General features: G+C 45.6%; 1 protein-coding gene across 8 annotated transcripts in view; it reads left to right on the top strand.

The window, feature by feature from the left end:
- Positions 1–12,693, top strand: part of SMARCA2 (SWI/SNF related, matrix associated, actin dependent regulator of chromatin, subfamily a, member 2) — a 179,535-nt gene that overhangs the window by 45,435 nt on the left and 121,407 nt on the right. For all 8 annotated transcript variants that reach the window (XM_045065039.1, XM_045065045.1, XM_045065043.1 and 5 more), the window contains exons 10-12: positions 7,316–7,369; positions 10,374–10,504; positions 10,730–10,787. In XM_045065039.1, coding sequence (XP_044920974.1) covers positions 7,316–7,369; positions 10,374–10,504; positions 10,730–10,787 — 243 coding nt within the window. The remainder of the gene's footprint in view (positions 1–7,315; positions 7,370–10,373; positions 10,505–10,729; positions 10,788–12,693) is intronic.

Genomic DNA, 12,693 nt, shown 5'->3' with positions numbered 1-12,693 from the left:
AGGGATGACTCAGGGCTCGGATTTAGACAATTTTGTCGGTGAGAAATACCTCATTTTCTTGTCAAGGTAGCATTACAGACTTTGCAGGATTCCAGCTCCCAATTTCTGACTTAAAAGGACGTGTTCAGAGTCAGGAGAGAGCACATGGTCCAACAGATGGGATTCTGTGACATCCCACGAGGGGACCCCGTGAAGTGATGGTTTTCGTTTTTCCTAATGCGGAGATGTCTTTTGCACAGGTTACCACAAAAGGTCACCGTTGGTGTTTTCAGTACTGAAGTTCAGATTCCACTTTTTGTGTGTGATTAAAAGCTAATGGCCCAGATGTGTGCTTCTGGCTTATAATTACTAGATTCCTGTCATGATATTATATGGTTATATCATTGTCGGCAAAGAAGGATATATCACTGAGTGATAGTGATTGTACCTGTATTTTCAGTTAATCTGTACAAGGCAGGAACCTGTCACAACATTTTTCCTGGTGCTGCCAACCCCACGTGATCTCTAGACTCTACTTGCCAACCCCTGCCTTTGGGTTTGCCGATGGTAGATACTCTTTCTCTTTATCCGTTTGTCTGGTGCGTATTACCTGGACGCGTACCATGAGCCAGACAGAGGGCTCAGCGCTGGCGAGGAGGAGAGAGATGTGGAGGAAGAGTACACTTGTCCTCTCTCTCAGTTCCACCGGAGAGGGGGAGACAGACAGACACTGATCAAACACACACCCAAAGAGATGATCGTAAACCGTGATGAACGCTGTGAAGGAAGACTGGGAGCCAAACTTGGGGGGAGGGCGCCTGATTTCCTGGCAAATGAATGATCCATACCAAAGCCAGTCCCGCTCCCCTCTGCTGGACAGGACGCTCCAGGGGGCTCCCGCTGGTTACCTCACGTGACTGAATGTGCAGAATCGTGACTTTGTCCTCAGCTCTGCCTCTTCCCTGGTGTGCTTTTCCCTGGCATTTGTGCTCGCCCTGCCCTCAACAGGACCTAGGAGCACAGGCAGGATTTCCTTCTAGAGCCTTCTTGCTGGGACGGATAGGACGAGGAAGGAAACCGAAGAGACCTGGCCCTTCCCGCCCCCGACCACCTCCAGTCCTTTCTGAGAACCGTCTCTTTCCTGGGGCTTTGAGATTTGGTTCAAAGCGAGTTACCTAATTCCAGATCCACCTTTATTCAAGTGCAAAGAAAATGGTTTTGCTTTCAAAAGCCGATTATTGGACAGTCTGGATTATCCGTCATTCTTCCCTCCGTTAGAGTGAATGATTGAGGGTGGCTCGTTCCAGCTTCTCTGCTGGGGAGGACGGCCGTGTTCAGAAGCTTAAATAGTCATCACTGACCCTTTCAGCTTTTCCCACAGAACCAAATATGATGCTGTACCTATCTAGAGTGTGTTTTTTGCGATTAAGTAAGGCCTCAGTAAGCCTTTTTTTCTTGTGACCCACTGGACCGATGGCGCTGTGCTTCGGCAACAGGTGTAGGGGAGCTGGGCCGCAGGTACCTCTGTCCAACATGTTATCGGTTGAACATGGGATTTCACTGGAAAAGGATTAATTTTTTTTTTTTTTAATATTGCCCCAGTGTAACCAAGAAGGTGTCTCTCTTTCTGGGGAAGTGTATTGCGTTTCCTTGTTGTTTCTGATGAGGAGATGGGTTTCCTTGAACCTGCCATGAGCGTGTTTGCACCTCTGTTCTCGCCGTGAGAGCCGCTGCTGCGAAGTATACGTTTATAAGTCATTCTGGAACTTACTGCTCTCAGCCCGGTCTTCCATTAATGCCCTTGAAGTGGAGGAAAAGGAAGCGAGCTATGTGTATCTACCTAGGTGTTCGAGGAGGAGTAATTTGCAAAGTAGTGAAATATCCATTATGTGAAACCAGCTTTTGCTGGGCAACAGGATTAATGGACTCTGACGTGCCCTCAGCATGACCTTGAGGTCTCTGTCCTCTTCTCTTGATTGTTCTGTAACATCTGCAGGCTGAACTATAGGATGAAAAAGGGCATGGGGCTAATAAAGCCACCAGAGTGTGTACAGATAGGCTTGAGTGTGCTGATGTAGAAAATTGGGCCACCGCCCAAGAACGCATATCTGACTGCAAACTTCTAAGTTCCTCACTGCATCAGAAAACATACTCTACTGATTTGTTTTTATTCCCTTATAGAATATTTCCTTAAAGGATTGGTTGCCTGGTGCTTCAGTCTCCTGATCTGTGAGGAGGTGATGGGATTACATGGCCAAATGTAACTAGAGCATTTAGAAGGTACCTGGGCACATAGTAAATGCTCAATAAATAGTAATTATTGTACCAAACAATTCTGTGGTATAAACATAGGCTAGCAATTGTTGAAACATGGTTTTAAGGGCTTTTTTTCTTTTTTTAATAAAATCTTCTCTTTTCCCATGTTATATGTTTGCAATGATGTCAAGAGAATAAATGTTTGGCTACCACCACCCCCCCCCCCAGTTTAGGATCAGTTAGGTGTAGGGTAGGATGTCTTTTTGGACATTGACAGATTCTTTGACCATTGAGGCATGCAGTTGGAAATGAGGATTTACCCTTTTTGGTGGACTCTGCTTACCCCTCCCTCGCTAGCTCTGACACAGAGAATTTTCTAATTGTGGGGCCCCTCATTTGCAGTGGTTTCTGGTGGTAATCAGGTGGTCCCTGTGCAACTCTAGGGTGTTTTTCCTTAAGCTCTGGTTAGGAGCCCAGGCTCACCGCCCCCTACAACACCTCCCACGCCCAGCCTACTGAGAAGTCTAGTCCCTTCACGGGTTCTGCCTCCTGAGCGGTTGACTTCAGGCCGGAAATAAATATTTAATTCCCTCTTCCAGATCTTCCAATGCAGCATATACCAACAGAACTACACCCTTGTTGTGAATGTGTGACATTTCTTGGAAATGCAGGACACTAACAGGAACCAGCAGAGAATCCGTGGGGACCGCTGTGCCAAGTATTTTTTTCATCGTGGTGTTTGCTCTTCCGTCTGAAAGTTCTTTTATTCTCTTTCTCAGCAAATACTGTTATAAAGCACATCTCAGGACTGTGACATTTTGGAGGGGGGCTCTTTCTGGCACAGAATTCTACACGGGTCAGTAGAGCAATGGGAAGTGTGTTTTTACCCTTTTTAGAGAGCAGCAAATCAGAAAAACCTCTCAGCATAATTTTTGGTGACAAGAGCATGAGAGGCACAGGAGTGACGTCATTGAGACATTCCTTGTCAATTCAAGTCACCCTCCTGTTCTTCTCAATTCTTTTCTCTCTCCCGTTTGCCCCCAAGATGAAGATTTTCCCTTGCAAGGAGAATATCACAGGTGAAAGGAGAAGTTTCTTTTTCTTTTCTCTTTTATTTTTCCTCAAAGATTTCTTTGAGAGACAGAGAGCACGAGCAAGGAGAGGGAGAGAGGGTGCGGGAGAGAATTCCAAGCCAACTCCGCTCTGAGTGCAGAGCCTGGCGTGGGGCTCGATCTCACAACCCTGAGATCATGACCTGAGCCAAAACCAAGAGTCAGATGCTTAACTGACTGAACTACCCAGGCGCCCCTGAAAGGCTCTAAGGTAATGCTGGGCATGTTGAGTGTAGGGACAACCAGGAACGGCAGGTGATTGTGGTGCCACCGTGATCAGTCATTTGATTAGTCCAGTATCAAAATGGGTGAAAGCAGAAGTTTGGATCAAATTCCTGCTTAACTGGATTGACCAGTTACTTGAGTCAAAAATGTTGGAATTGGCTTTCATTGCAGGGTGCAACCAAAGTAATGTGCAGTTGCCTGTTAATGTGATATTCTTGGATCTTTTTTATTGCCTGATCACCTGTCTTCATGCTCAGAGATCCACTTAAATGACAGTGTAAGTAACCCAGGTGGTTTCTGGGTGCTTAGGTTTCCCCTGAGCCAGAATGAGCCTTGAAGTTGCCTGCACTTTCGAATGTTGTTTTAGTGGCGAAGAACCCTGCTGGGAGGTCAGATGCACTCACCTTATAATATAAATTATAAAATTGTAAAATATTGGTACAAAACTGTTTTCCACATGGATTGAGGCTGTGGCCCGTGTTACGGTCATGGGAGTGAAGCGGCCCTCTGGGGTTCATTTTCCTGGGTTCGGCTTACCTGGGATTTTCCCGTCTCGGGATTCCTTTGCCTCCTCAGCCCCGTTGCCGATTATGTTCTATAGCTTCTGCCGGAAGACAGGTAGCGGTGAGGCTGGTGAGACACAGCTTGGTGAGGCCACCCAAGTGGGATTTCTAAATTGGCTTTGACCTCGGAAATTGGGGAGCCACCTTGTTTTCCGTTTTGACGGGTGTGTCCCACATCCCTTCCCATCACCACGACAATGGCCTTCCCCTCCCTCCAGCCGCATAATTAGTTCCCAACTTCTTGATTCATGGGTGAAGGGCTGCAGATTGTTTTGTTTTGGTTTTGATCCTTGGAAAAAACCCAGCTCAGGCTTCTGCTGGTCGTGTAGGACGTGTCTGATCGCAGGATGGAGATAACTGTGTGACATTCCCCAGGTGGGGGGAGACATGGTAGCCCCCGTCGCAGTTTGTTTGGGGTTAATCTTGAACCAAGAAAAGGGAAGTGTTTTGTTTTGTTTCGTTTCGTTTCGTTTCGTTTTGTTTTGTGGGGAGAGGATTGGGCAGCGAGGATAAAGCCACCCCTGTGATGTGAGAACCGGAGATTGTCACCAGCTGAAAGAATCCAAGGCATGATGGGAGAACGTGGTCTCTCTTGTCATAGAGAAGACTGCCACCTGGCTTCCACTGCCTGTAATAACAGCTAGACTGGGTGTAAGTTCAGACCTCTCACCTAGGGACAGTTGGGTGAGGAGTGTGTGTGTGTTGGGTGAGGAGTGTGAGGAGTGTGTGTGTGTGTGTGTGTGTGTGTGTTGGGTGAGGAGTGTGTGTGTGTGTGTGTGTGTGTTCGTTGTGTGTGTGTGTGTGTGTGTGTTTGTTCGTTCTTAACTGTTTTATGGCTTGCAAATAGACCAGCATTTAATTCCAATAATGGTGACCCACTGAGTCCACTCACTGAGTGTGTGCTAAGTGGAAAGCATTGTTCCAGATGCTTCCCTTCCTTCAGTCACCAAGCATTTACCTAGTACCTAGACTCTGTAGGTGTCTAGAAACACGAATGACAAAAACAGACAGAAATCCCTGACTTCAGGCAGTGCTATAGCCAGTTCTCCGAACTTAAAGGAGCGGTCCTTGGACTAGCATCAAATCTTTTACATTGTGGAGATGGACGCTGGCTGTATATATTTCATGGAGCCTTGGATCGTGCATCCTAAAATTATGACCTAGTCCTGCCTCCACCCGACGAGGGAGGGACTGGTACTGTCCCTTTCTGACGGAAGAGGGAACCAAGACTCAGAGATTTGCTCAAGATCACACAGCTCACGTCTGTCCTATGGAGCGGCAGAGCTGGGATTCAAACACCAGTGGTCTAGTCCCAGAACCAGGTTTCTTAAATCTCATATTACATTGCCTCTTGAATTTGATACCATATAGAATTTTTTAAATGAGTTTAGAGGATTTTCAGTAAAGGAAGGGCCTGGTGGTGGGGTGGTTTTTAGATAACACTCTAGCGAGTCAGTAGCATATTCATAGAAGACCATCCTTGAGAATGGTTCTGAATCTATTATTTATGGTCCTCCAAGCTTTTTAATGTACTATTCATTGAGATGGTGATGCAGTTCCACTAGCGAGATACTGGAAATTGGCTTATCCATTGTCTCATTTGATTTTCTTTGTTGGCCAAATTTGTAGCTTATTTCCGATTTGTATGGAAAGAATGGTAGGATTAATTGACTTCTTCCCATTAATTAAAACAGCCGCCTGAGTATAGTGCCTGAGAATTCCAAAAAAATGGAACTGTGAGGGGCTGGTTGAAGGGTGGTTTCCTTTCTGAGCCTTTCTGCCATTGTTCTCTGTGTCCGTAGCCAAGACACAGGGCCTGGCGCTTTTCAAAGCTGACCCTTCCTTTCGAGCCTGGGAATGTTTCACTTTGGGGTGACATAGATAATTAAATTCTGGGGAAGTCATAGCCAAAGGGAGTGTTTTATTTCCAACTCTGTGGTAGAAATGCTGCACTTTTTCTTGCCTTGTGCTTTGGCTTACATACTTACATGTATTTCTTGTAAGAAAATTTTGAAAAAACTTCAAAAATTTCAAACATCTATGGGAACTGCTTTTCTTCAGTGTAGACAAAAGGTTGGATTTGGAACATTTTCTATAAAAGCTGTTTTTGTCAAGAGACAATGGAGTTATTTTTCATGGAAAGCAAAAATGTATTCTATAATCAATGCCTTAAGTAAACAAAGTAGAGTTAATATTGATTCTGTATCATTATATATATTTTTAATTAACTAAAGAGCCCAGGGGAAGAAAGCTCATTTTCTTAAATGTCTTGATAAAGGAAATGACTAAAGTTGTGTTTGGTTTTTTTTTTTCTTCACGCGGAAGTAGTGTAGCTTTCCAGCAATAAAAATAAGGATTCTGTAAAGGTGATGGTAAAGATTTCACTTGTCAGAAAGGTTGTTATAAATGTAAGAAATTTCAGACTTTTTCGTGTTTATTGCAGATGAGACCCTCTCAGGTATGTACAAAATGTGACATAATCTTAGCTTTTCATTTAGGCTGTCTTTGAGGCACATAGAAGTTAATGGACTAAGATACTGAAATATTTAAGAAATGGTCGATGACAGAATTTTTTGAGATCACAGTATCTGCGTCCAACTTCCTCATATTGCCAACCATGGAAATACTATATACTATGAAAAGCCAATTAGGTAGAATGGAAAACATCCAGAGAGTTCACAGAGAGTTGTATGATTCTGTATTTTTATGACCCAGGAAGCAGTTCCAAGTTTACCGGTGGTCAACATTTTTAGAAAACTTGCTAAGGGGAATGAAAAAGTTGGGCTGGTTATGTCAGGGTTTGCCAGACACGAGAGGGACATCTCACACGCGCTGACCTCAGCCCTGCTGCTCCCGTGTCTTCAGCTCTTTGGGTTCTAGAAAATGTCATCCACGAATCTTTGGCGTGGGCCAGACTTGTATCACACCTGGCATTCAGTAACTCTCTCCAAGTTGCCAGAAAAAAAAAAAAAGAAAGAAAGAAAGAAAAGAAAGAAAAATCCCACACACTCTGTATCAAACAGTGAAGAGAAATGGAAATAAAAGACGTCAGTACTTAAGCTCTATTAGAGGACGGTGGTGAGTAGCAAGGAAGTGCTCTTTGGGGCCACTGAGTTGCCATGAAATCTTTCTGATAGCCATCTTCTTGATTGATGTGTAACGTCTGACCTTGCTTTGCAGAAGGCTGAAGAGATTGCTGAGGGAGGAGAGTCTGCCCTGGGACCAGACGGAGAGGTGAGGAGTTTTGTGCCCATTCCTGCCTGTGTTCTGCTCAATGAGTCCCTGCCATGCCCTCCAGCACCATTTTCTGTGAACACCAACTTTATTTTTACTCAGCTTTTCATTTCTAAGTAAAAATAGTAGTACATTAGCATAGTAGAAAATTAGGCAAGTAGAAAAGGGATATACTGGAACATAATCTCCTTCCGTCTCAGACTGCCAATCAACTGATATTAAGTTTGTGTACTGTTCTGGAATCTTCTGTGTGCATATATGTTTATGACTCTATAGAACGTGTAAAAATCTCAAGTGATTCTATAATTGCATTTTCCCCGTAAGTGATACAGAAGCATAAAGATATGACCCAGTTTCCTCAGTGTATTACTAATTTGAAATTATAAAACTTCATAAACACAAACAATTTACATATTTAGTGAGCTTCTTTTTTTGACATTTTTGTGTAGGCTCACAAGAGTGCTTTTCTGTATAGATTCACCACCACATGCCTAATGTGATTTCTCAGGATTTTGAAAGTTCCCCGGAATCATGAGAACACAGTTACTTACTTATTGGATTTAGTTTCTCCTCCAAAAACTCAAAAAAGTTCTCTGCCAGGGATTCACACGAGGAGGTGCGGCCCCAGAGCAGAATGGGAAGGAGTTTGTTTCCAACGGCCTTCTCCTCTCTCAGATTCTGATAAACCTGCTGGGCGGACCCTTCTAGAATCTGTGCACACGAGGCGTACCGCACGTGTGAGCAGCCTGGATCCGGAGCTGAAAGGTTGAAACCACTACTCCCTGCAGAAACTCCTTGAACAATAAGTGTCGCTTGAGCACTGTAATTCGTCACAAGGAAAGAAAGGATCGGGATGAGTTGTCTCATGGTTCAGCCACCCTCAGTGGGCCACTCTGGGGGAAGAACACTATTTATTGGACGCTGCGAAACAACGCTGGTCTGTGCAAGCCCCCAGCCTTACCTACGCGCGGCTCACATGGGTCTGTAATTAACAAGCACGCAGGGGGAGAGCGAGTGGGTTGGTGGGACCGTGCTCCTACCTCTTACCGTCGGTTGGGAAGATCCCCTGCTGATCTTGGGCTTGCGATGTACACCTTTTTTGTTTGTTTGTTTTTTAAATCTTAACCCATGTGCATTCTGCTTGCTGAAGTTGGCAGAGTGGGCATCTTGCTCAGTTTGTTTTGAAATCATGTTCTTACCCTCTGCCGGGCTCCTTCAGGGCCCTTGCCAAAGCCCTAATTCCAGCCACGGCAACTCCCGATTTTCTCTGCGGCACGACATAAGCAAGAAAACAGGCTGTGTTCTCAGAGTCCGCAGTAATGGAATACAGTTTCTCCGAGGGAGGCGATAACGACTGGTAGATTCCTTGCTTTACCGCGTGGGCATGTGGTTGACCTTGTCCCCAGTGAGGAAGAAAGGTCACGCGTGCAGAGCAGTAGTGTCCCAATCTGTTGCTTTAGCCCACATCAAAGAAAAAAGAAGAGACGGCTTGGAGTTGGCCTTTTCTTTTTTAAAAGCTTTTTTTTTTTTTTTGGTAGATACTCACTAATATATTGTTTTTTGGGGTTTTTTTGTTTGTTTTTTATTCTGTTTTGTTGAAGGAGAAGGGAGAATGAACTTTTTTTTTTGTCATTTCCTCTGAGATATGGAAGATACACTGTGGTATCCTGTGTTTCCTGTCATTTTTATTTAACTCCAATTAAGAACAATTGAGAAAAAAATTCTTCAGAATTAATGAATTGTGTAAACATGGAATTTTATTACTTCTAAGGAGATGGATAACTTGGACTGCTCACAAATCCAGCATTTCCAGGCCAGCGTCTGGCCTGGGGGATCTGTCCTACAGGTGTGGTCCCCAGGTCATCAGTAGCATTCATTTGCATAGGATTGATTACTCCATTTTTTTTTTTTTAGGCCTTTTAAAACAATTTGTTCTTTTTTTTTTTTTTTAAAGATTTTATTTATTTATTTGTCAGAGAGAGAGAGAGCAAGAGCGAGCACAGGCAGACAGAGTGGCAGGCAGAGGCAGAGGAAGAAGCAGGCTCCCTGCGGAGCAAGGAGCCCGATGTGGGACTCGATCCCAGGACGCTGGGATCATGACCTGAGCTGAAGGCAGCTGCTTAACCAACTGAGCCACCCAGGCGTCCCATAAAACAATTTGTTCTTTGAAGTAGGTTAGACAGGGCCTCTGTGATTTCATTTATCCTCTTAATTTTCTGAGAAAGCCATTCTTCATGAAGACTCTAATAATGAACTTCAGCTCCGGCTTGGTCCATGCGCCCGGTTTCAGAGGATCCAGCTTCTGGCTCTGTCTCGCTGTCAGGTGCCTGTGGCCAAGCTAGAGAACAGGACACTGGGTTCTGCAGAAACTCAGACGGGCCCCTCGAGAGGGGACACAGATGACAATACCTCTTTCTTTTCCCATTCTCTCAGAAACCACGACTTAGCAGTAGTTGTTATGGGGAAGGGGTATTATGTGGGGGTTCTTATTTGCAAATGACAAATGACAACTCTGCCAGATTTAAGTAAGAAGGGAGTATGTTCATAAGATATTGGGTAATTCATCAGACCTCCAGGAAACCTGGAGAGCCTGCCTTGAAGCTACAGTAGGCCGTGTTCTACCGTCTAGCCAGTCAGTGAGGCCGTGGCGGGTGGCTGACGCGGTGCACCGGCAGGGGCTCGGCCCGGCCCGGCCCTGTGCTCTGCCTTCCCTCCAGCATGCCTGTTGCTCCCGGCTTCCCCAAGCCTCGGGCTCCTAATTCCAAGCCTTGGTGAGTGTGTCCAGTTGATGGAGCTGAGGTCGGCACTGAGCTCCTTGCTGCAAGGGAGGTTGGTGCTTTCAGCGTCTTTAGTAGGAGGTGACCTCCCACCTCCCGCCAGGACTCATGGGTGGGGAACTTTCCAGTCACAGGAAAACGTTTCAGATGCTGGGCAGCGTCCAGCACAGAGCTGGGAGGCGGTCCCTAACACCCAGCGGTGACGTGTCTCTGTTTCTCCTTTCTAGCCTATAGACGAAAGCAGTCAGATGAGTGACTTGCCCGTCAAAGTGACTCACACGGAAACGGGCAAGGTCCTCTTTGGACCAGAAGCACCCAAAGCAAGTCAGCTGGACGCCTGGTTGGAAATGAATCCCGGGTACGGCATTAAAGCAGAAATTCTGGGGTCCAGTGGCTTCTTAGATGTCTGTGGTCCCCATAAAATCTCAGAGCACCAGCACCATGACCTTCGCTGAAACAGTTCAAGTGATTCCCCACATTTGTCATTTGTACACAGAACATGCTACGTAGGTCATGTGCGTGTGTGGTGTCTTCTAATTTTAGAAAAGTAAGCCCCCTCTCCTTCCCACTCCTTTTCCTGCAGTTACGAAGTTGCCCCGCGATCCGACAGTGAAGAGAGCGATTCTGATTACGAGGAGGAGGTACGTGGGTATCTCAGTCTTTGGGGTGTATGTGGGAAGAGCCCCTGTCTATCACTGCGTCCTCCAGTGCTAACCTTGGCGTGACGTCTGGAGCTGAGGATGCCCCAGAGCTATGGCGATGGTGCCCAGCAGTCTAGTGACCTCGCCGGGGCTCTTGGCCAGTGGCGGGACTCGGAGAATTCTGAATTTATATGAAACCAAGAAAAGAGAGGCTGCCATGAAAGGGGAGGTGGTGGAAAGGTCTTGTGGGGAGAACTGGAGATGGGTTATTTTGGGAAGGCGGTGCCCTGCTTTCCCTGGCCCACGCTGAGGCTGAGCCACCCAGAAGTTTCCGGGGTCCTTCAGGTCTCAGAGTCTACTCAAAATTGTAAGTCTGGAAGGGTAGATGAAAGGGCAACGCAGACTTGGTTTGATGAAGTTATTGATCCTCTCGGTTTCTCTTTAAACGTGATTCTTGTTTAAATTCCTTGGATATTCCCGTTACCCCAAGAGAAGCACATTTCTCAGTCTCTTGGGAGGAACGAATGGGCAGTAAGTTTACCTAGAACCTAAAATGGAATCCTTGGATACTTTTAACAGAACTTAAGAAAGAGTAATAAAGGGTTTTCTTTAGATCAACTCCGAAATGTGTTATAATTATAAATAGAAGGATTAAAAGAAGATTTTTATCTCCTTGCTGAGAGCATTGTTTGTGGGTAGCCATTAATTCTGTTTACCAGCCTCGAGGAATCTTGGTTCAAAGAGCACCGTGGCCACAGAGAAGGCGAAGCCGCCCTACCAGTCAGGTCACTCACCAGAATTCTAAGACAATTGTGATTTTCTTCTATTTTGCAGAACCTTCCCTTTTTTCCCTTAAATTAATCTACTGTGAACACTTGGTAACTTTTACAAAGAGGAGGAATTAAGAAGTTACGTTTTAAGAAAAAGGCTCCAGCAAAAACAGCTGCTTTGGGTTGCGTATTATTTATTTTTTACAGGCCACTTTGGCTCTGAGGTCTTTGAAGCTTCCAGAATCAATTTTTAAAATGTTTCTTGTTCACTTGGATGAATGGGTCCATAAATGATCCATTGGAAGAAACCAAAAGATCCCCTGGAAGTCATTGGGTCAGAGAGCCAGGGAGGGACAGGGGTTGCTGAACCCGCAGGTGTCAGCCCAGGACAGACAGCCGCACACAGCTCCGGGCAGCTGGGACTAGAATGAATTTGAACCCGAGTCCTCATCTCGGGTCTGTCACTCATGTCCAGCCACGTCTCTACTCAGAGCCTCACTCCTTTCCTGGAAGACAAAGGAGCCAAACTGATTCCTCACCTCACCTCCCAGCATCTCAGTGGTCCGTTCCCTGAGGTTTGGTTGTTAGCAGGAATATTATGTCCACTCCCATTTCTTCATCCAAGAGTGATGGGAAAGCATTGATCTCTTAAAACCTGCTTTTAAAGAAATTCCACCGGTGAGTCTGGAGGGTTTAGCTCCCAACAGCATTGGTTGGCTGTGGGCATAATGACTGTGTAGCAAAGCTTTCCAACAGATCAGCAGAACGTAGTATGTGGCTGAGAGGAGCCTGTAATGAATCCTTTGCCAAGTTACTGACAGCTTTCATCTAAATACTCGGAGATCTATGCTGTGAAGTAGTCCCAAAGCAGCGGGTTTCAAGTTCCAGCCCCACTACCTGGAATGCATGGGGGTCATCCAAGTCCCCTTGGCTAAATTATCGGGGGGCATTTTTATGAGAAGGGCAGTAGTAAGCCTCTAAGTCTGGCTTAGGCTGTAGAATTTTTCTAAGAGTGAGCAGGTGTGGTCTGTCAGAGTCTTTGATAACCAATGATAAATACCCATCTGCCAGTTATATTGGGAGCAAGGGTTCTAACGGATCCTTGAAGGGTTTCTTCTGTTCTCTTCTCCATGATT

The sequence above is a fragment of the Mustela putorius genome, unplaced genomic scaffold (genome assembly GCF_011764305.1).
Source record: "Mustela putorius furo isolate JIRA1106 unplaced genomic scaffold, ASM1176430v1.1 tig00003854_pilon_pilon_pilon, whole genome shotgun sequence".
Classification (NCBI taxonomy): Eukaryota; Metazoa; Chordata; class Mammalia; order Carnivora; family Mustelidae; genus Mustela; species Mustela putorius.
The sequence above is the reverse complement of the archived record's forward strand: the minus strand, read 5'-3'. Positions and strand labels throughout refer to the sequence as shown.